The 26,746-nt window shown below is 39.2% G+C and overlaps 1 protein-coding gene across 1 annotated transcript; it reads right to left on the bottom strand.

Annotated features, from left to right (window-relative positions):
• Positions 1 to 1,192: 1,192 nt before the first annotated feature.
• Positions 1,193 to 25,825, bottom strand: STIL (STIL centriolar assembly protein). The gene is made up of 17 exons (XM_072419601.1): positions 25,665 to 25,825; positions 22,411 to 22,496; positions 21,773 to 21,880; positions 21,442 to 21,554; positions 20,213 to 20,397; positions 17,699 to 17,946; positions 17,030 to 17,113; positions 16,189 to 16,275; positions 15,040 to 15,187; positions 14,842 to 14,951; positions 14,569 to 14,683; positions 12,252 to 13,241; positions 10,851 to 10,992; positions 8,089 to 8,314; positions 5,518 to 5,692; positions 4,551 to 4,807; positions 1,193 to 3,835 (listed from the first exon to the last, which is right to left on the bottom strand). Exons 2-17 carry the CDS (start codon positions 22,491 to 22,493, stop codon positions 3,034 to 3,036), a joined length of 3,873 nt encoding a protein of 1,290 aa, XP_072275702.1. The 5' UTR covers positions 22,494 to 22,496; positions 25,665 to 25,825; the 3' UTR covers positions 1,193 to 3,033.
• Positions 25,826 to 26,746: the final 921 nt, after the last annotated feature.

Genomic DNA, 26,746 nt, shown 5'->3' on the forward strand with positions numbered 1-26,746 from the left:
AATACACATTGGATTGTAGTCTTGTTACAGGGTTCTAAGCATGCAGCCTCTTACGCCTAATTTGATAGCCATAATGTACCCAGAGGTGGTGGTGCTGGATTCATTACCCAGATGAACTGCATTGCCACAGTCTCCCCAATATTCATTCATTAGGCTGACATCTACCCATATAAAAAAAATATGCATGTAGGTAATTGGCTTTCCCCTAAATTGACCTTAGACTGTGTTAATGATATATGACTATGGTAGGGACGATATACTGCGAGTCCCTTTGAGGGACAGCTAGTGACATGACTATGGACTTTGTACAGTGCTGCATAATATGTTGGCACTATATACCGTGTAGTAATAATAATATAGGTCTGCACACATCACAGCATGGCTGCCTTTCTATGAAAGAAACATTCATCATGACATTTTAAATGTTGTTTGTATCCCCTTCTCTCTTCTTCTGACACCTGGACAGGAAGTTAATAAAAACCTAATAGCCATTCGACCATTTCCTTCTTTTTCCAAATACCATAGGGAGAAATTCCTTCCTGTTGTGTCCGACACCCATCCAGGAAATGAGGAGAAATCTTCTAAATTGTAACAGACAGCAATTAAGGTTTTTTTTTTTTTTTTTTTTTTACCCCCCTTCCTTTGCCAACAATGACTAAAATTAAACATAAACACTTGAATATAAATCCAGTTTTTTTTATTATTTCAATAGCATTTAATTCTTTTGTACTCACTAACCAGAATAAAGGCCAACTGTGTTGTCCAAAGAAATGGAAAATAGTTTGCAAAAAAAAAAAAAAACCTTCTGGATTTTACATTTCAGTAGCTCCCAGGCTTAATTGTAGTCCAGTAGGGATTATGATTATGGGTGCATAAGGGTAAAACATGGAAACCCGGAGCATTTTATCTTTTGCATTTTTTTTTTTGTGTGTGTGTGTGAAGTAATATTTAAAGTCCTATCTTTAAAGATTTGCTGGACTTTGATATAGAAGGACTGCTAAATACCCCATCAGAAATAGGTGGAGGTCCCTTCCACATTTGTTTCTCATAGCCTTTAAACAAACAGCTATACAGAGGTGGATGCCGCCAATTTCTAAAGATTTTTTTTTTTTCATTAAGGAGACCAGCCATTAAATGTCATTGACATCACCCCCGACTCCAGCGAGTTAAACTATTCCATTGAAAGTGCACATTTCAGTAAATATATTGAAGTTTATTAAAAAATATAAAATATTTAAAACTGTTACACAAATATAAAAGCAGAATTTAAATAAAATATCAGATTTACAAAATACATAGACACACCACATATAGCAATTGTCATGCACAAACCAAAGAAAAGGAAATCACTTAAGAAGTGCAACATAAAACCTTGGCTTTGTGGTACATCCTGACATTATAAAGGTGTAACCGGAACTCCATGTGGTAAACATAATCGATTACTACCTATTGATCTTCCACTAGCAGTCATTACAGAATAAATAGAAATTTATTTGATGAGCGATTCATTGCAAGTCAGAATGCAACACACATAGTGGTAAAATAGATTTTCATAAATGTTATCAAGTAGAGTTGAGATAGTTATGCATATGTGATATAAGAAGTATAAAATGCATGCTTCACCCAGATGTCCATCATTTCAAAGGTCACAAGTTAACCATTTTAATGTAGGTTTCACCTTCAGTCTGTTGTCACTTGGCTCGTGCAAACCTTTAATGGATTGAAACGTATACCAAGCTTTCCTAGCAAAGAAAGGAATACTTACTGTCCCAACATTAACCTTGTTCTCTTGAGGGGCCACAGAGGATGATGAATTTTCAGTATCGGAGAAGTCCAGGTGTGTGGAATGTCAGGACCTTTGCAGATTTGTGATTCAATCAACCGACCCCTTATATCACTACTTATAAAGGGGTTGCAAGATGGAACCACAGAGCACAAAAAGGAAACAGTTATTTGGCACAATCAGAAAGGCTGGATGTTTTTGTTTTTTCTTCAGGCCTAAGAAAGCACAGATAAGCAGCACAGGTAGGTATTAGGTCCTTTCTTTACAGAGATTTTGATTTTAAAGTTTTTATTCTGGAGATGTTTGCTTTAAAGGTAACTAATTCCTAAACCTTTCCTAATTACCACTTATAAAAATGTTAACTGCTTGGCTTTAACATGAAATCAATGACTCCTTTAAAAGTACAGTCAAAATTTTAATGATTTTCACCAATTTCCACTCCATTGTCCAGAGTCTGAAATCAAGTCACATTTAAACAGCTAGTACTTGCAGATGGAACCCAGTGATCATGACATGGAAGGGGTATCTATTAGGCGAGTCTAGTCAAATGTGATATTTACAGCTGGAAGTCTGGTGAGCCAGCCACTGTTGGTTTGAAAATTTTAGACCTCACTGGTAGAGTTTGGCCTAGCTGGTTCTGGAATGTTTATTTGCCCAATATAAAATAAATGTAAAGGTTCAGCAAAAAGAGGTAAACATGACCGATAGCTGTTGGGACAATTAAAAGTCTGGGTGCAAGAAAGGCAATACATTTGTTTGACCATTTCAGGATCTACCCATCTCAGGATCCCCATTTCAGGATCTGAGTTGTGCCTGGATCTGACAAATCTGAGAGTGAAGATGTTTTAGTAATCATGTTTCCAATGTTTAATGCCATGTTTATATAAGTTAGCACTGAAGTGCTACCCGTACAGCTGTGCCTATGGAATGTTTCAATTTGAGTGAACAAAAGCAAATAAAACAGCATTACTGTTATACAAGCACATCATTACAGTTGGTCCACAAGGCACACAACTGCATTCCACTGACCCAGATATACTTGTACAATTCTTTTAAAAGAAAAAAAGAATAATACTCTCAAAGTATAACAGCTTATGGAAAATAAATACAAGTCATACACAAGCCAAATGGATGAAAGACATTTGAAGGTAGAAACCCCCTTTAAATTAAGGACATGCAGTACTTTGGGTTCTTCACTTCCATAGGAAGAAAAATGTAAATAAACCGATTTATTCATCCCAACATTTAGCTTAGAACAGTTTGGGGAGCTGGCGAAGATGGTTGACATCTAAAATTTCAAGAGAACCCGCTGCCACTTTTTTCCCTGAGGAGTTGGAGTCTTTTGCATTGAAGAGTGGTGAACTTCTACCATTCTCTTTATCATGGTGATCTTTAAACAGAGTTTTCCCTGACAAGAGCTTAGATTTAGGGTTAATGTCTTTCAGAAAATGTAGAGATGCCTCATCGGATGCTTGTACAGGTGCCATAGCTTTCTTTGGCATCTCGTTTGTAATATTTCTCAATTTATTTCCCTCTGGGTGATATACAAATTCAACTGCAGCTTTTTCTGATGTTCTTGGGGTTGTCTTGGGTTCAGAACTCAAATCCATACTCTGTTTACTTTCAGAAAGGTCAGAGGAAAACTTCTTGTTCCTATCAACCTGGTCCACAGATAAGTGAGCGGTTTCTGAAGATGGATCCAACTCGTCATCACTGCTGTCATTGCTGTCAATAAGGGCATAACGCTTCAGGTATTTCATGGTGGCAAATGACATATTGCTTGGTGAAATTAGGCTCAGGCCAACCATGCTCTTCTCAGAGTTCCCAGGAAACAGGCCATGAAAGGAGGAAGAGTCTACATCCTTGTTCTGGTTTGTGTGATTAAGGGACAGCTGGGTCAGTTGGGACTCGCTCAGGTACTTCAAGGCAATGGCATTGGCTTCCATACTTAAATCTACTCCACTGGGTACAAAGCCACTCAAGCCAATATTTGTAAAGGACATGTAGTTTAGTCTTGGGATGACGGCATCTGGGTTAATGCATGCCAAGACACTGTAGAAAGATAATTACATGTTATTAGGAATTACTCTATAAACATAACATTTATACTCTATAAACAAATTTCTATTTATACTCTATAAACAAAAAAATAAAAGTGCCTGTTATTGTAAACAGATAAATCAACATAAAACATTTTAAAAAGCCCGTAGTATTTTTCTTAGGAGGAGGATTAAAATTTAGGCCATAGACTTGCTTGACTTCTTTATTAGTGCAAGAGTGCCAACTCAAACTCCAAATTCTTATTAGCCAATAGAGCAGCAGGACCATTGCACAATGCACGAGAGCAGCAGCCTTAGTGGTCATATGAGCTGGTTTATTAAAGCTCTCCAAGGCTGGAGGATACACTTTCATCAGAGAAGCTCTGTAATCCAGCAAACCTGGAATGGATCTGGTACAGCATTGAAAACATTTGCTAATAGAAAATGACTTAAGAAATCCACTCCAGGTTTGCTGGATCACCCGGCTTCACTGATGAAAGTGTATCCTCTCCAACCTTGGAGAGCTTTAATAAATTAGGCCCATAGTGGTGACAAATTGCTGCTCTTACATAGAGCACAGCTGTCGTCCTGTTCAGCAGGCTTGAGGGAGTGGTATTTAAAAAAAAAAATAAAAAAAAAGTACAAGAAATGGTATAACAGAATTAACTGTTGATGCTTAATTTGGTTTTGAGTGATGTGAAGCTGGGTTCAAATAATAAAGCAATTACCATGCATTATCTGCAGTGTCTGCACTGTTCTGCTTCACTTCAGATGTTGCGCTGCCAATTTCCACTCCTAGAGACTTCAGCTGCTTTAGTGTGGCCTTCTGTACACTGTGCTGGTCACTGCGGCTGCTGTCACATGCCACATACTCTTTGGACTTATCCGAAAGAGGTTCGCTTACTCTAGAATTTACCCTGGAAATATTTTCACAAGACTCCTCACTGGCGGAGGATGAGGTCTTCAGCAAATTGTTTACTTGGTTCTGCAAGAAGAAAATAAACTGACATAAGCATTGTGTTACAGGTACATAAAGAAGAACAAATATGGCTTCCAAAATGTTTTCATAATAGGAATTTTTAGGGAGCAATTTGATGGATAGCATTGGATCTTTGTTTCTTCAAGGACATGATTTATTTTCCCATGAGGTTGCTCTGTACAGAACATGTCTCTGGTTCTCATAGTGCAAGTTACAACTGGAACAAATTTACCTGTATATAATTATTTTATTATTATTATACTGTATTTATATAGCCCCAACATAATATGCAGGGAAGTACAAAGTACATAGTAGTCATGTCACTAACTGTCCCTCAAACGGACTCACAATCTAATGACCTTACCATAGTCATATGTCTATCACAGCGTAAGGACAATTTTTTTGGGGAAGCCAACTAACGGAAATGAATGTTTTTGGAATATATATATATGAATTGTTTTGTACATTGTTATTGTAGGGACATGGTCTGGTGTGAGTAAGATCTGGTAGCGCTAAGACTGGTGCATAACTTGCAGCCCCCAACATTAGGAAGTTACTTTTTAACCTCAAACTCAAGCTGCAACCTTACAAATGGTCTGCCATACAATCTGCCTGAGTGCTTTAGTTGGCAAAACTACTAAATGTTCATTGTTAAGGACCAATATAGGGTACTGATTTTACCTTCACAATATTGAAGAATAAATAAATACACTTACAAGTAAATCTTGATAAAATTTCCCTGGTGGCAGACTAGGAGCAGAGACTCCATGATCTGAAGCTTTTTGCTTCCCCTGGTGCTCTTGGTGTGCGTCATACATGATGGAATTTGTGGATAGTTGCTCATCGTGTAGCAGCTGAGGAGACGGAGGCTCGTTCCTTGTACTACAAACCCTAAAAACAAAAGAATAAATGAGAACCATTAGCTGTACAAGGGTAAATAAAGCATGTTTCAGGAGCTATTGTAATGTTGGCCCCAGAGACCTTTTAATTTGATTTTATCAGCTTTAAAATGGGTGGTGACCCAAATTTTTGTGAGGGTATTGCATGGAAACTCTCAGATTTTGTCACTAGTAATTATTCTAAACTATTTTTTCAGCATCAATCTGAGCTGCACCAAGGTAAAGCAATTACAGGATAAGCCATTTGGACTTGTTTTTAACAAGCAAGCACCTAACACACATTTTACACTTTACTACAATTTACATTAGGATTGTGTGCTTGTATATAATACACACACCTCTATACTAGAATCACGCCTACATCATTGTACCTTCACTATAAAAACACAAAACAAAAGCAATTCTATAGCTGCTATAAAATGGTTCTGGACCTATTACCTGCGTTTTAAACCCACCGGTCTATTAGGGAATACCGACAGCGAGCTTATGACAGGTATAACTATGGCGAGACGCGAGATGGGGCAGAAAGAAAAGGGTTTGCATATTGGAAAGACTAATATATTATGTAAATGGCCCAGGTTACATTGATTTATTGGTTGTAATCCACTGAGGTAAACAAATCAGGGCCTGCATAATATGGCCAATTCATAAAATATGGACCATAATGTGTGGCCTTCATTGCCTACTATAGCAGAGCTCGGATTTATAGGAGCCATAGAAGAGCCTTTGCCTTTTTTTTTCATTCAACTACACCACCAAATCTGGAGCTAATAGAAGCACAACAGAAGTGAAATCAGCAGAGAGCAAACATAAACCTAACAACCCTATTTGTTGTGCTATGTAAATGTGAGTTCTTTTTATGGCCATGACACAGCTGTCTTCCTAAGAGCCATAGAACCACCTTGTATTCGAGGTTTATTAGGAAAACAAAGATTTAATACAAGTAATAAATATACTAAAACTAACAATTCAGTTCACAAGCCTAAACAAAAATCAAAAGACTAAAACCACTACATTTCCCTTTAACATGACCAAGAACTACTGTTGCTTTCTTTTTGTATGATTTACATAAACTAGTTTTATTTCAAACCTTTTACCTAGAGATCATAAGACTTTAAAAAGGACTTAAAATAGCATGGAAAACAAAAATGGAAAATGCAGTCATGAGTATTTGCATTTTCTAAGTTTGTTACAAGTATCCACCCAACCCAAAAGTCTGCAGCAGATAAGCACTGAAAGTGTGGGTGGGGAGGGAGGCAGATTGTCACATACAGGCGAGGAGTGCAAGTTGTGTACATGCATGTATGTGGAATACATAACACACACTTCTATCCCAAACACATGTGAACCTAGTCTAAAAAAGTAGTGACCAGGAAAAGAATGAGGTGGAAAAGTTTGGGAGCAGGTCCATTGCTGAGAGATCATGTTAGCTGCCATTGGTGACTTCCAGAATAATACAGCTGCCTGGTTGACATTCTGATCCTCAATGTAACTTTCTGAATTACTGACCCAAAATGAGTATACAGCTCATGCATTCAGCTGATCGCCATGCTTGTTTCAGGTGTGTGACCGAAACGGCATTCTTTTAAAAAAGTTTACATCATCTCCCAGTACAAGTCCATTTAAATCAACATTTTTTTTTTTACTAAATCTAGCTTTATCTCACAGTGAATATTTCCGCACAAGCTAGGCAATGTTTGTATAAATCTAGGGTGTAAAAACAGCAGAGTAAATGATAATGTGAAATGAAAATGAGCTTAAAAAAAAGTTTAAGAGAGACCCAAATAAATAAAAGTGCACGTCCTGCTGATGTTTAATTTTTGTTATGGTTGTATGATTTCCACACAAAGATTGGTTATCTCTGCATCAACCACAACTGTCCACAAATGTTCAAGGAGTGTGGTCAGTTTTTCTTTCATGGGATGAAATAATTTGCTTTGGCCATTCATCCACCATAAACATGCAGATGCTTAGGCATAGAAAAAGATCCTTGTATATGAAGAGATATTTGTTGCCCATGCTTAAAACGTTTTCCTTATATCACTTGGGAAGTATAGGAAGATTCTCTCCTATGAGTTTCAGAGTTCCTCCAGCTAATCAAGAAAATAGGTCTCCCTCTTTCAGATGCATTTCCTATACGGTGCAACAAGTGATGGGTAAAGGTAGAACCCTTCATGACAATGAATGTGTGCAGCTGGGAACATTTGTTCCTAAAGCCCTTTAATGAAACAATGAAGGGTCAAACCCACCAACATCAACCCAAAGTGGAGAAGTCTGAAATCCTAATAATGAACATATTAGCCCATAAACATTATCTAGCTGTACGATAGAAAAGTCTCAGAGTGCAGTGGTTAGTACGAAGAGATTGGAGAATTCAGAGATACTTACGGCTGCAGCGCAGGAGGGGAATAGCCAGTGCAGTCTGTCAGCTGACTGTTCTCTGCAAAGCTGTAAATGTCCACGGCTTTTAAGGAGGAAGCGATGGTGGAGTTGCTTGTATCTTGCTCATTGTTCACAGCGGCAGTCAGCTCATTACAAAGCTCAGACTCATCCTGTTTATTTAGGGACTCCTCTTCCTCAGGACATGGAGGGGGGTTCCAAAACAGACTGGCACCTAAAAGCATTACAAGACAGAGATTAGGATTTCTTTTTAAATACATACAAATGAGCACCAACTCAAAATTCCCCACTGCAGACATAAGACATAACCCTGGTAATTATTTATCGATTTTAAGTTTAAGGCTCAGTACAGAACTTTAGGTGTCAGGGGCCCACTTGTTGGTCATAATGTCTTTTAAAAAAGAACCAGTCGTGTATTGCATTACGGTGTAATGTGATGCGTTGTCTTGTCAAAATAGTTCAAGTACGTTTTTTTGGGATGTTTTGCAAACCAAAATCCAATGGGTCCTCTAAGACCTCTGCATTCAAAGAGAGGGAGGGAACAGCAATACAATCACAGCCATCAACGCCATCATCCCGCTACCTCATCCTATCAGCAAAATCTTAGCGCATGTAGCAGCGCCCGATTGGCTCCTAGAGCTGCCCTTTCTTCTCTCAAGTACAGCAAAGAACAGGTAGATGATGCGTGTTAATATATATATATATATATATATATATAAATAAATAAAAAGAATTACAGTGATAGTTTGAGTTCGATGTAGGAAACATTACCAGAATTGTCCACCCTTACACAAAGCTCTAAGAGATTAAAAGGCACGATTATAACTATGCTATCACGACAGCATTGTTAAAAAAAAAAATATTTTTACACTTTAAAAAATGAAAATTTTACAATTGTTTTCAGTTGCCCTCAGTTTCATTTTATATATAACTGACATTGGTGTTAACCGAATATGTGGTTGCATTAATGTATCCATTTTGTAAGTAAAAAAAAAAAAATAAAAAAATATTAGATAGTCTAGTCTTCATTATTACTTTATAAACACAACCAACGTAGCTGAAATCTAACCGACTGCTTTAGGACAAAATTACAATTCACTTTGTTTAGAAATGCTCTGTGGATTAGGGGACACAAACAAATTAGATTTGGTTTCCACATGGAAACTGTACTTAAGAAACTTTAAATGCCTTCCAAAATCTTTCAAATTGTCAGGGCAAGAAAATACCAAGCAGTGACTAAAAAACAAAAAACAAAACAAACACCCAACCAGGGCTAAACAACAGAAATGTTAAGAAAGCACAATAGTGCCACCTGGTGGCCACTTTTCAAACCTCAGAAATGTCCCCTTTAGGTTCATAAATGATCCCTAAAGTATTCACGAACAGTATTTTCCTAATTGGATTTAATTGGAAATATGTATGTATCCTGGGTCAAATCAAGAATAAATAGACCCCAAAGTTATCTTAACACAACAAGAAATGTAAAATGCAGCATTACTTGGAGGTTTAGAGGTGAATTGGGCCGGGCTGATAACACTTTTTGAAAACTTGCAGCAGTGGGGAAAAAAAATTTAGGAGATTCTGACAGATTAATAGGCAATATTTTGTACTCATGACAAAAGTCCCATCTTCCCACTCTGACAAGTTTTACCTACAAATGTTTGACACGGTTACATTTTTAAGGCCGATATCATCAATGTTTGGCCATGTCTTCTGGATCTATGAACACGCCAAGAGAGTGAGCAGAATCCATTGCATGCCTGAGCCTTAATAAATGAGCACCATAGGTATGTGTGGGGCTTTCTGAGCTGCCATTGCTGAACTCCAGGAAAATCACCTATAGACTTTTTTCTATTGATTAAAAGTTTTAAAGGAGAGTGAAAGGAAGTGTTTTACAGTTTGGCCATCTTGTTGTAGCAAACATGGGTTCTGGATTTCCTATGCACCCAGCATCTGTTAATATCGCCCTAACACTAGACAACTTAAATAATTGTATTTCTTCCTAAACTACAGGTAGTCCCCGGGTTACATACGAGATGGGGGCTGTAGGTTTGTTCTTGAGTTGAATTTGTATCCAAGTTGGAACAGGTACAATATTTTAATAAATGCAATTAGGACAGATGTTTGTCTCAACATATTATTAGGCAGCATGGTGTCAGTTACTGTATAAAATACTCACTGTAAGTTAATCACAAACAAAGCAAAAAAAAAAAAAAAAGCCTTTATGGAGACATTTATTAACTTCTGGAGCAAGCTGTGCTCTGATATGCAGAAAGAATTACAAGTTGTTGCAGAAAAGCCCATCCTTAAGATCACCCACAACCTCAGCTGTGTTTAGATAAAGATTTCTTCTGCAAGTCATGAAAAACTGCTTCCTCCCCCCTTTAAAGCCTCCATCCTGCACTTGAGTGAGCAGGGAAGCCTGTATTTTCGTATCTAGGAGTCGTCCGCATGTCGGATGTCCTTATTTCGGGGACTACCTGTATACCTTAAAATGAACCTGCTCTGAATTAAGTTTGCAGTTACCTACTTTTCTCCATGGAAAGTCTGGTTGTCTGGCTGTTACATTGGTAATGAGGTATATTGAAATACTGCCCAAAACAAGTCTAGAGTTAAGGAGCTTTGATAATTTAACTTTTGTTTTCTGCATGATTGTTGCAAACCAGTGACACAGCCAGTGGTACTTCCACAGTTCCCATCTTACTCGTTATATTTACTGGCAAATGGGCAAAGACAGAGAATGTCATTACCTGTGCTGACAGCGATGCTCACACTGGTCTTCCGCACAGGCTCAGAGATCTCAGTCTCAGTAGCTACGGATTCCGCCGATTTCTCAGAGTGTGAAGGTTTAGATGTTCCTTGAGCAGCCTGGGCTTCAAGCAAACGCTGGATCTGCAAAGTAAATTCTCTCATTACTCATTCTCATTATACACTTGTGCATTCTTCCTTAGAGCATTAATTGGGTTAAAGAAAAACGTATAGAAAGACACAATGTCCAATTGCAACCTTTCTAAAATTGTAATTTGTTGCCTTTACCTCAATAATTGTTCCAGGTATCAGAATGGCTGCCCAATAACAAACAATTTTCAAAATAGGAGTTTACAAAGCCAGCCAACATTTGTCCATTAAAGCTAGCAATGGCAGCTCCCATATTTGTGTTCTGAACAGTTTCCTGTAAAGGATCTCGGTCACCACGGCTCATTGTACAATCTACATACATGTGTTCTCCTTCACATTGCTCTGTCAGGACGTACAACTGACATATTCATTTAGGCTAAATGTTTCTTCTCTGACCCGTTTCCATTTGCCATGTCAGCAGCAAACGGCATTAACAGCTTCCGACACTCCAAGCAATAAGCAACACAGAGCTGCATCTATGGCTTCACTTTGTATTGGAAGATTTACATAGCCTTGCTTTCAAATGAAGAACATTCCCTTCAAAGGCTACCCAGCACAGGTAGGAAATTACAACAGAGCAATAGCAAACTGCTGGAATGCCAATGGCAAAGAAAGCAGCACCTAGCGCCAGACTTAGGATTAGAAGAATACCATTATACACATATGGTATGGCAAATACATTAAATCCATGGGATGAGAACAAAGGTTTCTTTAAAGCATAACTTTTACTAAAACAAAGGTCTGCTACCACTGACCGAGCTTCCTTCTCCTCAAATCACCTACTACATGGAGGTGAAAAACATAACCGTATTGGACAATTCAATGTCCTTGTAGAAGAGTCCTTTGGAGTGGAGAAAAGGCAAAATCTCCCAATGCTCCTCCAATATACTGAGGTGCAATGTCGCCGGTTCTGCATTCCTTAGGACTCAGTAAAGCAGTGATGCCATCCATGCCTAGTTGCTGCAGGCGAAAGACGCGTGTCAGGTAATTATGGTAACGTAACCTACATATAGTAGGGGGTTTGGGAGGCTAAGATGACCATTCATTTTAGTGGAAGGTTAACCTTAATGCGATACAAACACAGAACTGGCTTCTATGGCAGCATTTTTCAACAACCAAGATCAGCTTACTACAGATCCAAGTTTAAACTTTTCAAAAATATTGGATAACACCCATTTAGTGAAAAGGATATGATGGTAATGTTCATGTAGCAATTTATTTTAGAAGGTTTAACAAGACTCTCTTATACAAACCTGAGCTTGTAGAAGTTTTAGCTGCTTGTCTTGTTCTGCTAATAGCTGGTAGGCTTCTGTGGAAAGTCCCATCATGCCATTGGGTGCAGGAATCGAGGTAGGTGCCATGGCCATGCATGGGTTTGAATTGCAAGAATTTACTGGCAAGGAGTCCCTTCTGCCAGGAGAGTTGGCAGCATCTACTGGAGTGGTACATCCCATCATTCTGCCAGAGTTCATTAACATAGGGCTGCAACAAGCATTCGGGCATGGCATATTCTGATAAAACGGAATGACATTTCCATGAGGCTCTGACTGGCTCTCCAGGTTCCGATGACCGATATGGCTCACAGCTGGCCAGGAATTTGGTGAATGGCACTGAACAGAAGCAATGCCAACACAACAGCTGCAGATATTGGTCTGATGGCGGCAAGTAGTAAAATTCTGTGTTAGCTTTTGGGCATCAGAAAGTGGCCTTGTTTGAAGGGGGAAGGTGGCATTGTGGTTTGGGGAGTGGGGCAAGGACGACCGTCTAGAATAAGGTGAAGATGTCAGCGGTGGTTGCTCAGGACAAGGTCCATTGATGCTACATCTAAGGTCATGTTCAGACGATCCTTTGACCTGATGTACAGATGTGTCCGGCGATGAGCCAGTTCGAGGTGTGGAAAGAGAGGAGGATGAAGTAGAGGATGATGTGGAGTTTCTTCTCATCTGGCCATTACCATGGAAATGTGCTTTGTCACCTGTAGATGACTTTCCCCTAGACGGTTTTGTGCCTATGGGTTTGCAAGTTTTACTAGGAACAGGTAAAGGTTTTGGCATAGATTCCTTCCCATATAAATCATTATGGGGGTAAGCAGTAATGAACTGATTGTTTACAACTTTTGGCGTCGAGGACATTGGAGGAACCTTTTTATTGCTGATCTCTGAATTTTGTACAGCAGGTTTTGGTTCTATGACACTTCCAAACACCAAAGAAAGTTCAGGAACGGATGGATGGATCCTGGTGACCTGTATTAAGAACAACATAATAAAAATTGAATATTTCACTAATTTGACACACATTAACAGTTGCAAAACTGAGTACTGATATTTTAAATAAAGAGGGCATACTAGGAACCACTAGAAAGTAAAATGATCATTTTTTTCCATAAACATCTTAGTCATTCAAATAGTGCCACCTACTGGTCAATGAAAACGTGGCAATGTTACCATCAGAAAAATATTGTTTTATTTGCAGCATTGCTTTTCTGACAAGGCCCTCAAAAAAAATGTTCACCCATGCAAGCAAACAATTACTTTTTTTGGTCAAATGGGCATGGAATCTCTTATTTAAGTACTTGAACCATTATATAGAGCATATATAAGATGCCATAATGTACTTTAACTCCGTGTCAAGCTTCGAAGAATGTAGTTTCCTTTAACTGCCCCACTTCTACGTGCAGCCTATTAAGGGAGAGAGAAGGAGACGTTAGAACAGCGGTCCGCAACCTGTGGTCCTGGTCGGCGGCTCTAGCCAGTGCACTCCCCAGCCAGGTGAGGAGAAGGACCCCGCTTGGGGGGGGGGGGGTGCGCACACTGGCCAGAGCCGTGGACTATGTCTCCTGTATGCATCACAGGCTTAGGGCGGTGGGCGGGTTGTCTCTGGGCACAGGTCTGAGCCTGCAATGGGAGAGTGGGAGGGTTCTGACATCACTCGGGGGAATTTTCTTCCTCTGAGTGAGACACGGCTCCCTACTCATGCACGATCCGGAGTCCATAAATTCAGTGGTCCACAATGTCCAAAAGGTTGGGGACAACTGCTTTAGGAGATTTCTAAGGATTATCTGTAACCTGTGAACAGCTGGAAACAGTTTGGATATAATTAGGATTGCTTCTTTTTACAAAAAATGTTTTGCATTTATGGGATGTGGGTTGTTTGGATGCAGCTAGACATTTCTTTATGAAAGCTTTTAAAGCAGAACTAATGCCAGCCATCATCCCCCTTCTATCGCAGGGCACTGCTTTTTCTTCCTAAATGCAATCTTCAGCCATCTTGATTAGCCGGGTTAACATAACCCCCATGCAGGAGTTCATTCTGTCCTGGCATGCTGGGGAAACGTCGAATTGCCAGGTATCCTTGTAACTGGAGCTGCACATGCGTTTTTGACAGTACCATGGGAAGATCAGGCAGGTGTAAATGCCTATTGCAGAAATTGCCAATTCCATTCTGCAGTAATGCCCTGCCCGATCCAATTTTTTTTTTTTTAAGCTTTCAGACAGCTGGTTTCTGATATCAATTTAGCAATGCAAACCGTGTTTTAAGCTAATTATCGGTTTATTTTCCTTGTATGCCTACCTGTTGAAATGAAGGATGAGGGTGAGGCGAAGGCCTAGGAGAGAAATCCTCATCTTCTACTCCAGAATCATGGTCACTTACGGATAACTTAGCAGGAGAAGCATGCAGTTTAAACCTGGAAAAGAATATAAAGATTCAATTTCATTTTTTAGAATGCACATTATAAACTGAATCAGTATCAAAATAATTTTAGATGCATAAGGTGCCATTGTTTAGTGTTATCCTGTCATCTGGGAAGCCATGTTGTTTGTGTAGGTATAGAAGCAAACTTACACAGAATCAGAAATGGTCTTGGAAACTTCACTAAGCAGATACGCTTCAGCATTCTGACTCTCAGTAGAGAGCTCAAACATCAGGGGTGACTGTTTAGAGGATTCCGCATTCTGAAAAAAAACACAAGCTTTAGAAATACTGCACTGCCATATCAAAGTGAGAAGAGGAAGCAGTGACATAGCAGAAAAAAAAACTCACTTTAAAAAGATGTAAAGAATCTTCGCAGGTTAGCAACTGGCAGCCAAGAGGATCGTGACCAATACATGGCATGCATTCATAGAACTCAGGCTCCTTATGAGTCAGTGAATAGAGAACAATGAGGAAACTTCCAGACTCTGAGAGCACCCTGAAAAGACACAAGCAGTAATTGTTTCACTCATTACCATTTCTATCAAAGGTAAAAATAATTAAAAAAAAAAAAACTCAAAGTCTGTCACCACTTTCTGAATTGTAGACTTAGAACAAGTATACAGCAAGTAAAATTGATCCCTGCAGTAAATTGGAGTTGGTGGATGAAAGGCTAAAATCAGATAATCTAGATTAGAGACAGATCTGATACCGAGAGGCTGCACAAAAACAGGGTTGCTCCTAAGTAGTAGAAACAAGATTTAACACAGTTATTGTCATGGCTACAAAGCAGGAGAGGGCCTGTTTTTTTAAGCTATAAGTGGAATGCTAACTTGTAAACTGTAACATAGAAGGTATTCATGTCTCATTTCAACACATCCCAAAATAAAATGATTATTCCTTATTTCAGGATAGTGGGTGGAGCCATGCAAATCTTCTGCGATTGTTTGATGAAGCACATCTAGAATTAATACCCTACAGCATCTAAGAACCTGCGTGGATGAGTTTTTATTTGCTTCAGCCATCTATTGCATTCTCATACAAGTCTAAGGGGATGCAAAACCATAATAAAGCAGGTCAAGTGCATCTGTCAACGAATTCTGAATGATCTCAGAAATGTCAAGCATATACCATCAACACAGGCTTGTCTCAAACCAGCATTACATATGTATATTAAACAGTAGAATTTCTTAAAAGTTAGGTTGGCTCATAAACCTCAAGATGTATTCAACAATTTTGTATTATTGTTATTTTAATTCTCTATTCTTAGCAGATAAATTCCAAATCTTAGCAGGAAACTGTAGCTTAAGACTGCTGTGCTCTGTGTAAGTGCTGTACACCAGTATGCCAGGTCTCATGCCTTGTCACCAATACAATGCTGCAAACTGCACAGTGTACATGAAGGTACTGAAGGTTTTGAATAATTAGTCGCATTTATTATATATGTAATAAACATCTGAAGCATGCAAACATACATGGAAGCCACAAAGTGACACCTACCGTTCCTTAATTGATGAGCTAAACAGATAGCGCAGACAGCTAGCCCAAACCTGTGGACTGTGAATGTGTGTGATCCCACTCAGCCAGCTGTTTAGATAAAGCATAGGAAAGGATCAGTAACCCTAGATATAAACATACTGTTACTTAGTGATAATTTGAAGAGTCCAGAGTATATATTTAATGCTCCATTGTTAAATAAACAGATTTTGGGGGAGTGGGGGGGGGGGGGGTCACAACAATACCCCTTTTCAGCAGGATTGTATGAAATAAAGCAGTCTAACACTACAGCCTGAAAACCTGGGCAGATTGGTTCCAGACTTCTATTCAGGAATTTCATAGGCAGCAGCTACAACTGCAGCATGGACATATTTTAGATGGGTTGCCATTTGGGTGTGTATAAACGATACAATAATACTTTATTCCAGTTTTAAATTGTATATCATCTGATGTAGCCTATGAACAATGAAGTCTTCATCTCTCTGGAATTCATTAACTTATTATTCCTGCCCAGAGCATCATTTTTTTACTGCCCACAGCATCCCTATCCCCTCCAAATCTGGATAACAATATTACCAACAGGCTAAACAAGTATGGAGAAGTGTAATGCATGCAATGGTATGGAGGGGGGGTATCTGAGGGAATTAAATAAAGAGACCCTTGTACTCAAATTTTATCCTGAATTTTTCATGGCTTTGACAACCTTTTGTCAACAGTTCTTTTTTTGCCCCAATATGTTAACAATTTTCTTATTTAGGTCTTAAAAAATGTTAGAAGCCAGGATTTAGTCACATAGGGAACAAATATCAAAAAGAACATGAATAGTTATACTTATAAAACTCACATTCCAACAAGTGGAAGTGTATATGCCTTTGGATCAGACTCTAGGACAAGAAGCAGCTTACGAGTTTGGTCCATCGTCAAATATCTATTCACAAAAACAATTTTAAAAAAAACAACGTTAGTTAAACAGCAAACATAGGAATGTTCAAATCTAAGATATTATTACCTACAAATGCCTGGTTTCTTTAGTTTAAAATAAATAAATAAATAAATAAACAAATAAAAAACACACATGGTAATAAAATACTCACACCCCCCCCCCCCCCAAATCACCTTAACAGGGAAATAATTCAGGAATAAACTTTTCCGCCCATGTGTTTTATCAAAAGCAATGTCAATTATATAAATACATCTGCAATCACATAATTTTACAGCTAAATGGCCAAAGTTACTTTTTAGAGCATTTCAAAATATAATAAAAACCTCTGTTTAAATCTAACACGGTGCCATGCATGTACTCTCTAAATATATGTCCTTTTAAAAGTTTGTTTGCTGTGGCACTTTGCTGCAGATGCATTCATTTCAGACTGCATCAAGTATCTTGTAAATAGAAACAAACAGACGCTTTAAAAACACTTTGTCGCCGCAGTCAAAAGGACAAGCATTTGTAGAAAGACACTAGTATTATTTGGATTTTTTATTAAAGAACACTCAGAATAAAGAAGCTTACCCGCATTTGTGTGTCCCTTGAAGCTGTGCAATATTATTGTGACTGCTCAGGTTCCTGGCTAGGGCCGTGGGTATAATTGGGACAGGCTTTATGGGAGTACTTTCAAATGAATTTGCTACCGTGACAGCCGCCCAGCGAAGATCAAAGTGAAGATTGTCCATGCTCTCCGAGTAAGTGATATGAGCTCTTACAGTGAGCAATTTTGAAAGATCCAAGGCTTCTTTGCAGTGAAGATGGCTCTGCAGACCCTTAAAACAAAAATACAAGAACTGCTTTTTCATCTGCAAAACAATACAATTAAAGTCTGACGGCAGTAATTTCCAGCTCCTTCCTCCTACTTGACATTCAGAACAGACTAGATCTGCTTTGTACGTGGAATATAGAGAGGAAAGAAGAAAAGGGGAGAAAATGCTCCTCAAGAAGACAAACAGAAAATCACCATAATAACAGTAAATATATTCACAAGCTTGTAGCTTCCTATAGGGTCCACATGATGATTTTTCTGCACGGAATATACGAAGGAAATATTATCTCAGATGGAAATAGATGCTGCAGTGTAATACTTAGCAAAGATGAAAGAGAAGATTGAAACACTAGCAATTAATTACATAGTAAAATATTAGTACACATTTAATTATGATGAGAATTTTTTGTGTACGGAAGACAGGGTGCTTTTTCCAACGTCCAAATTATTGCGTGTGTGATGTGGACACTGCTACCAGCGGGTAGGATCTAGAAAAAGAATCATCAATACAAGGAGACTGTCCAGCAAAAGCACCTCTGCATACTGGAATAGCAATCCTCCACATAGCAAAGTGAACTGGGAGTAATATTTAGAATAGCATGTAGGATGGGATATAGGGGGGGCTTCATATTTGCCCAATTGTGTTTCCTGGTCAGCATGTAGATAGTAAACTAATTAGTGGCATTTTAAACTGTTCTATAGGTAATCAAATCTATTCTTTCACGGTTTCCTTCTCACCTGGAGTGGTTTTCTGTTATTGAACTGATCTTTAATATTTACATTATTTGTTTTGTATTAGTTTGTAAAATAACCTTGGCAGTTGTGTCTTCAGAATACCAAATGGGGCCACTCACAGTTTTCTTACATACACGCAAATTGATTTTCAAACGTAACCACTGTTCTCATAATTATACGATTATAGGCCTAATATTTATACTACTATTAGATCCTCTTCGTTTTCATGTTGTGTAAGTCATTAGAACACCCTTTAGAATTCATTTAGACAGGCACACACATCTTTTTAATTAAAGTAAGAAAACAAAATTGTATATTATCTTTTTCATTTGGAAAGCAATAAGTGAAAACATTGGATTAACGTTGTAAAAACACACCGAGATCTACTGAGGAGCAGCAAGGGGATGAAGCTATTAGGGAACCTTTCAGTTTCTGACCAGCCAATGTAAACATTCTTCACAAAAAAATTTAGTCTAAACTTCACTTTGCAAACAGCCAATAAATAATTCAATCACAATCTCAACTCAGATGAGACCTCTGCTTTTTCGTTATCTAGTTTACCTAGATTTAAAATTAGAGTGCCAGACTGGGGACTGACCATGAAAGACAAATAGAACAGAACAGGAAAAAGGCCTAAAAAAAGAAGCAAGCAATGGAATGGGAAGAAAGGAACAGCGGGTAAATAAAGGAAGTCAAAGACTCCAAGGAAATGGCTCCTGGTGGCTATTTGTATCATCTCTAAACTAAATGCAGGATGCACTGGGTAGCTCGGAGCTCTGTGTGTGGCAACGAGTCAGCCACTGGGGATAATGTAACTCCTGTGCTCATGCAGGAGTTAGATCATTCAAAGAATGAATAGGATCACCGGCTAATTTGCAGACTTCCGTGAAGACTGCCATCCTGCTCATTCATCGAATGAGTTAACTCCTGTGCTGCAGTAAGGAGGACGGCTCCTTAGGATGCAGCAAAAACAGGTCCTGGACCTGTCATTGCTGCAAACTGACTGCACAGGGTAAGTATGTGCCAACTTGCCGATTACGGCAGAAGCTCATCAACCACCAAAGAGTTTAGTCTGCTTTAAATTACGATTTAGTTATTATTGAAACTGATGGGTCCTAGTGGAGTGACTGAAAGCTTCCCCCACTAGGACTATATTCAGGGACTGGTAGTGTGGAAGCTTGCACACCCTATATTGCCTCAAACATATTGACCAGCCAGGCAGCAATGTGTGGGTGCCAAAGCATTGCTGGACAGGACAGAACTCGGCCACAGAAGTTTATAGCAGCTAGGAAGAAACTCCTGTAGCTGTGCACACTCCATGGTAAACTGACCTAGGGAACCTCCACATCTAAAAGGACACTGGCATCCTAATGTCCAACACGTAGTTAGATAAGGTGACTATACACAGATCAAGAAAACTTTCTTTTACGAAATGCTGAATACATGGTAATATAGTAACCAATGTAATGATGTATCCTTACTTGCCATTTTAAAATGTTTCCCTGTGATATTATTCAAAGTAACAAATAGCTTACCTTAAAAGAAGCAGCAAATTCCTCTGTAGTATGCAGAGTGACATTTCCAGCTGACTCTCTGCTAGATACAGAGCAAGGAATCACAAAATCTCCAGGTAGGAGAGCAGAGGGAACCTTCCCTACAATGCCGGCTTTCTCCCTCCCAGGATCAAACCGATCAATGGTCAAGGTTACACCTTCCTCATCTGATAGAAGAGAGAAAAACTGGTGAGCAAATAATATGCACATTTCCTCTGATCTAAATCAATTTTTTTTTAGATCAGTTATATCCAGGAATAACAAGGCTGAATATACAAACAACAAATTAACAAAGTGGTGTGGACATTTACATGATAAAAAAAACTGCAGCTTTAGGTCCTCCTGGTACAGTCATGTGACCGATGGCTACATGTTGGTTTTGCTATAAAGATGCCAGGTAGATACGTTGAGGTTGAATAAAGACTACCAAGCAAAGGTGAGGACTTTAGGCAGAAAACAAAAATGTCCTCAACTTTGCTTAATTGTTGTACTAATGGGATGTGGTAGAGGAATTACCTAGTCGTGCTAATGAGCTGAGCAAATTAATCAATCATAAACTTGAGAATGAATAAAGGAATATGGGCTGTTTACATAGCATTGTGAAGTATTATTTTAAGATATCTTTGGACACGATTGCATATTCTTCACAAAGTGATCACCACATTCACTGCGCTTTGTGAATACTAGTTGGACGGCAATAATTCACCTTGATAGGTAAACAGCCTATTAGTAAATTACCCCATTGACCATCTATGTCTGTCCTAACTTTAGTGACCTTAAGTGGAAATCTTTTTACCCCCACCATGGCAATAGGCCATCTTTCTGCTACCAGGATAAAAAAGTCAAGTTTTTTTCACCAAATGGGCCATAAGCAAATTGCTGAATCTCCTACACCAGACAAATATCATAATTTTAACAAGGTGTCTTGCTTGCAGTGTACTAGACAGTGCTTTTATTTAGCACTATATAGGAATGAATGCAAACTAAACAGCCGATTTATGTAGTGCCTATGCTTTTCACTGGCTCTAACCTTCACCATCAGTCAGAAAATACAACATTAACACCGAAGGGGACCATCCTAAAACCATGTGTCATAATAAAACAACACCATTGCAAGAATTTACATAGCACACACATTCAATAAAAAATATTAGATGTTTTATTAGAGTTTATGTGGATCTATACAAATCATAACTAAAGACTTAACATACCATCATCCACAGAGAAAGATCCAAGTAAGAAGCAGCAGAAAACTCTTCTCTCCGTCTTTGCATGTCTATAAGCGAGCCGCAAAGCTTTCTCAGAAAGCAACAAGTGAGGATTCCTGACAACTCAAACAAAGCAAATAATGAATAGTTGTCTACATGATGTATGTATTTATTGTATTAATTTTAATCATAAAAACATAAGAAATAAACCTTGACATAACTAAACAAAACTTCAATTAAATATATATCAATAAAGATACCGGATGAGCGGTGCCAGAGTGACGGCTATGCCTTCCATGTCAGCAACAAATTGGTAATTTAATAGGATAAGTACCTGTAATAGCTGAAATGTAACCCTATTGGCTCTCCCATGGGTGTTGAGTCCCAGAGTACAGTTTTAGTTGGAGGGAAATGAATAGGTAGCATCCTGTTTGGCATATTCCTAAAAACAATAAACAAATTAAAAGTGATATATTAATAAAAGATTTGCTGAAATATACCTACATAGAAAAGAGGAACAAACCAAAAAAAATCCAATTTTTAAATGGTATTTTCTATCTTGGAACAGATGTGTGGGGGGGGTCCTCTGGGAGTCCAGCACTCTCCATCTGCCCACAATACACCAGACTGCAGAATAAAACCCCACTGCTCATTAAAAGTCACACATAGAATTAGTGTCTGGCAAAGGATGAACTTTGAATTTACAATCAGGTTTTAGATGTGACATACCAGTAAAAATTGAAAATTTCTCAAGGAAATGGGTCATTACAGAGAAGGCATGTATGAAAAAGGGTATGTAAAGAAAACCTGCGATGAACTCGCCTATTTAGATACAAGTATGAACGCTCATACAACAATCTTTAATACAGCCATTTACCAGCCGAAGTTGTCCACGCTATTAACCACCGTCACCGACTTGTAACCAGCTTTGTGTTTCTCGCAGTTACCAAACTACTGCAAAATGTAACATACCTAATATTAATCGGGTTTTCATTAGCACTGGGCTTGGCCTCCTTGTAGTGCTGCATATTCTTTAAACTCATCTTTGTGCTCATGTCCTGCAACATAACAGAAATAAAGATTTAATTGAGCTGGAAGTACTTAGTTTTGTTTTATCAAATGATAAAGAGATGGCAGAGGAATGCTGAGAAGGACATATTATTGGATCACTACGAGTTAAAAAAAAAATCTTTCACTTTGTCCTGAATAAGCAAAGTGACAAAGTCTATTTAAACATTAAGGACTAAGACTGTATTGATGAGCTTATCAGTTTAATTAGCTGGCTTTCAGCACTCATGGATTTAAAGTAAAAATGTTCACAATACTGGTTTACGTAGGGGATCAACTCCATAAATAACAGCAGTTTACTAAACAAAAAATGCACCGTATACTCTGCATTGTTTATTTTTTAAATGTAAAAATAAAACCTATTGGGCCGAAATACCTCTTTTCTATTCCTGTGGAATATAACAACAAGCAGTGTACTGTGCAGTAACGTGCATTGCATTAGGGCAGCTTATTTATTTTTTATTAAGCACAGGCATGGAACAAAAACAAAAAAGGGAAAAGTCTAATTTTCCAACACAATGTAGTGCTTTACCATGGATAGTGATGCACTTCCACCCATGTGCATTGCAGCTGTGTTGCCTTTCATTGAGGTGCCATTCTAATGTATGGAACCCTACCAAGTCATATATTTGTGCATTGATATGTGCATTAAGACACACAATCAAAATGAACTCTTTCTTGCTCTCCTCAAAAAAAAGTTTGATTATTCACACATTTTAAAGCAGTGATCCCCAACCTTTCTGACATCAGAGCCTGGTAACAGAGTAAAATCTTGCAGCAGCCTGGTATATGTAAAGCTTACACTACTCTCATTCTATGCTATTCTCAGCAGCTCGGCCTCCTGTCAGCACAGTAACTGAGAATAGCATAGTGTAAGAGAGCTGGTGTGCTGTCAGAGAAGTGTAAGCCTACATACATTGCTCTGCCATTCTCAGCAGCTCCTGTTTAAGCAGTGTGAGGAGAGCCACCAGCGCTTCTGTCCATCATTTGTGGCCCCCCACCTAACCAGCCAGCCAGAAGTAGTTCAATAACTAGTGTACATTGTTGCAGATTTCAATCAGCCACAGCTTAACCCTAACAACATCTGGATAATCCCTGGCTAAGAATGAATGTTCTAGAGGAACCCTTGGATCCCATGGAACACTGGCTGGGAATTATTGCTGTAGAACCCCCTAGGATTAACACTCTGGCTAAGTGTTGCTGTTGTAGAGAAACCCTGGATGAGAATGGCTGCTCTAGAACAGAAAATGTTGGCGATCCTGGGGGTACAGCCCTGCACTACTGTCCCCCCCCCAGAATTTTACAAGCAGGTCTGAGCCAGCTATGGGAGGGTGGGCGGGTTCTTACATCAGTCTGGTTTCTTCCCCTTTGAGTGACACGCGGCTCCCCATGCTTGCGAGCTCGAGTTTGGTGAATTTAGTGGTCCGTGAGGTCAGAAAGGTTGGCGACCACTACTCTAGAAGAACCCTAGGAATCTTAGCTGAGAATAGCTGCTCCAGAGGAAGCCTAAACTTTTATGAAACTTTTATAGATGAAACCGATGATTTCATGAAACCGGCTGCCAACGCCTGTCATAGATGAACCTTGGGATTCCAAGGAGCCCTGGCAGAGAATGCCTGCAGTAGAGGAAACCTAGATTTGCACAGAATGCTGGATGAGAATGCTTGTCATGGAGGAACCCTCAGATTCCACAGAGCCATGGCTATGATTGCCTGCCCTAGAAGAACCCTAGGAGCCCACAGAATTCAGGCTAAAAGTGACTGCACAGAATCCTTAACGAGGATGCCTGCCCAGGAGGAACCCCAGGATTTCCCAGCTAATACCAGCCGAGAATGAATGGCTGACTTAGAATTCCACAGAACTCTGGCTTCCCTGGGAGAACCATAGGAATCCACAGCACCATGGCTTAGAATGGCTGTTCTAGAAGAACCTTAGGAATCTTGGCTGCTCTACAGTAACCGTGGCATTCCAAGGGATGTCCTGGAGGAACCTTAGGAATCCACAGAACCCTGGTATAGACTTAATGACCTATAGGATCCCTACAATTCCACTGAACTCCAGCTGAGAATGCCTGGCATAGATAAATCCCAAGATTCCAAGGGGTCCTGGCTGAGTATGCCCGCTGAAGAGGAAACCTAATTTACCAGCTGAGAATGAATGGCTGCCCAATAATTTCACAGAACTCTGGCTGAGATTGGCTGCCCCAGAAATCCACAGGTTCCAAGTAACCTTAGTTGGTTGGTTGATCCAGGGAACATGGTTTGGAATCCCTGACCTACAGGAAACCTAGGAATCCCCTGCACCATGGCTAAAACCATCTTCTCCAAGGCAATCCACACAACCCTGGTTTAGACAGGACGACCTGGGGGAACCATGGATTTTAAATAAATACCTTATAAGTGATCTTTACCTCCGGTATTCCACCTTCATTGCAATGTTTTAAACACAATTACATTTTCGACATATTTCAAATACAGAAATACTTTATGTAACATTTTCTCCTTTTCCTTTTGATTTTTCCTCATCTAAACACATGTAGCTATGGCTCGGAATGAGGGGCTGAATTTGATTTCTTTTTATTCCACTGCTAGACCAGCAGATTTAGGAGACCCTCCATTCATCCATCCACCCATTCTGACCTCCATTCATCCCTCCATTCCTACTTCATTCATCCATCTATCTATCCCTCTGTCCCTCCATACATCCATTCTTCCATCCCTACCTCCATTCCTCCACCACTCCCTCAATCCATCCATCTATTATTATTAATATTAATAAACAGGATTTATATAGTGCCAACATATTACGCAGCGCTGTACATTAAATAGGGGTTGCAAAGGACAGACTAATACAGACAGTGACACAGGAGGAGGAGAGGACCCTGGCCAGAAGAGCTTACAATCTAGAAGTCTATCTATCCCACCTTCCCTTCCATCCATCCCTACCTCCCTATAGTGATCCCAGGTATGTGAAATGTTATTGCATATTAACAAGGAATGCAAGCCTAGCTCCCAGCTGCAAATCAAAGAATCCTGAGACTTGTAGTCCCCCCCGAGCAGAAAAATTGCAGCCGTCCATCCAGGGATGTAATAATCTCACCTGTGTGTCTCATCTGTGATACAAAACCTATCTCAGGTAGACAATGAGGGAAGACTCACCTGCAGCTCAGCATGGACGCCGCCACCCGTCTACTGCTCAGCTCCTGCACTTCTCTCGGTGAGCCTCCTGAGCGGCAGAAGTGGCGGCAGCTCCCAAGGGAGGGGTTTCCGTAGCACACTAACAGTTATCGGTGCTTAGCGCTTCACCCCCAATAACACATACAAACGAATATGGCGCCAGTCAGTCCCCTGGGCCCGGGACACAATGCCCGCCCCGTGGCCTATCAGAGAAAAGAGCCGAAAACCACCTAACCAATAGACGCGTCAGTCTTGCTCTCGCTGAGCCAATCACAGTCATTCAATTCAAACAGATAACGGTAGGGCTGTAAAATGAAGAACGAGCGCATGCGCTCTTCCCAGAGTAGATTTGACAGGAACCAGTTGCTTAGCAACAGACAGGACGCCGCCTGTGCTACAGTTACAAATACAGTTGCTGCCACAAAGTTTTAGTTTGATGAATGTTGTTAGATTATTATTTTTAATGTAACGTTAATGCTGCACCTGAATGTGAGCAAACCTAACAATGATCTGCTACTGTTGGTCATTTATGGTCCTGTGGCTGCTTAAAGACGGATGACAGAGGAATAAACTAGGTTCCACTGTCCTGACTGTGATACTGGACTTTGTGCAGCACCCTGCTTCAAAATCTACCACACCCCAGATGTCTACTAAAAATGTAAATATTTGTTTTTCTAAAATCTGCATTTAAAGTATATTATTATTTATCAATAATATTGCACCCTTGTTTGGAAAATTTCAGTGAGAAATTTTTGATAAAATATTTTTTTTTGATAAATTACATTGTTGTGGTCTAATATTTCATTATTTTTAAAATTATGATTTATAATTATGTATTATAAATTATGATTATAATAAATAAATATCATTATTATACCCGGGAGTTGTTCCTAAGAATTACAGGCCTACAATTTAAACAAAAATTTCTATGCAAAAAAAATAGGACCACTTTTTGCATAAAAAACTGACAGATATAGAACGCTAGGGGGGTTAAATATACTTTTGAAAGGGCTTTGGTATATTTTTAATAAAAAAAACATACATGCAATACAAAAGTCGCAAAA

This window comes from Pyxicephalus adspersus, chromosome 8 (genome assembly GCF_032062135.1).
Source record: "Pyxicephalus adspersus chromosome 8, UCB_Pads_2.0, whole genome shotgun sequence".
Taxonomy (NCBI): domain Eukaryota; kingdom Metazoa; phylum Chordata; class Amphibia; order Anura; family Pyxicephalidae; genus Pyxicephalus; species Pyxicephalus adspersus.

Excerpts from the sequence above, each read along its gene's own strand:
- STIL (XM_072419601.1), bottom strand. The coding sequence starts at position 22,493 with ATGAGCACAAAGATGAGTTTAAAGAATATGCAGCACTACAAGGAGGCC. Across the intron at positions 13,242-14,568 it reads CTCATCCTTCATTTCAACAG|GTCACCAGGATCCATCCATC; the intron begins GTAGGCATACAA and ends TTCTTAATACAG. Across the intron at positions 10,993-12,251 it reads TAAAACTTCTACAAGCTCAG|ATCCAGCGTTTGCTTGAAGC; the intron begins GTTTGTATAAGA and ends TTTACTTTGCAG.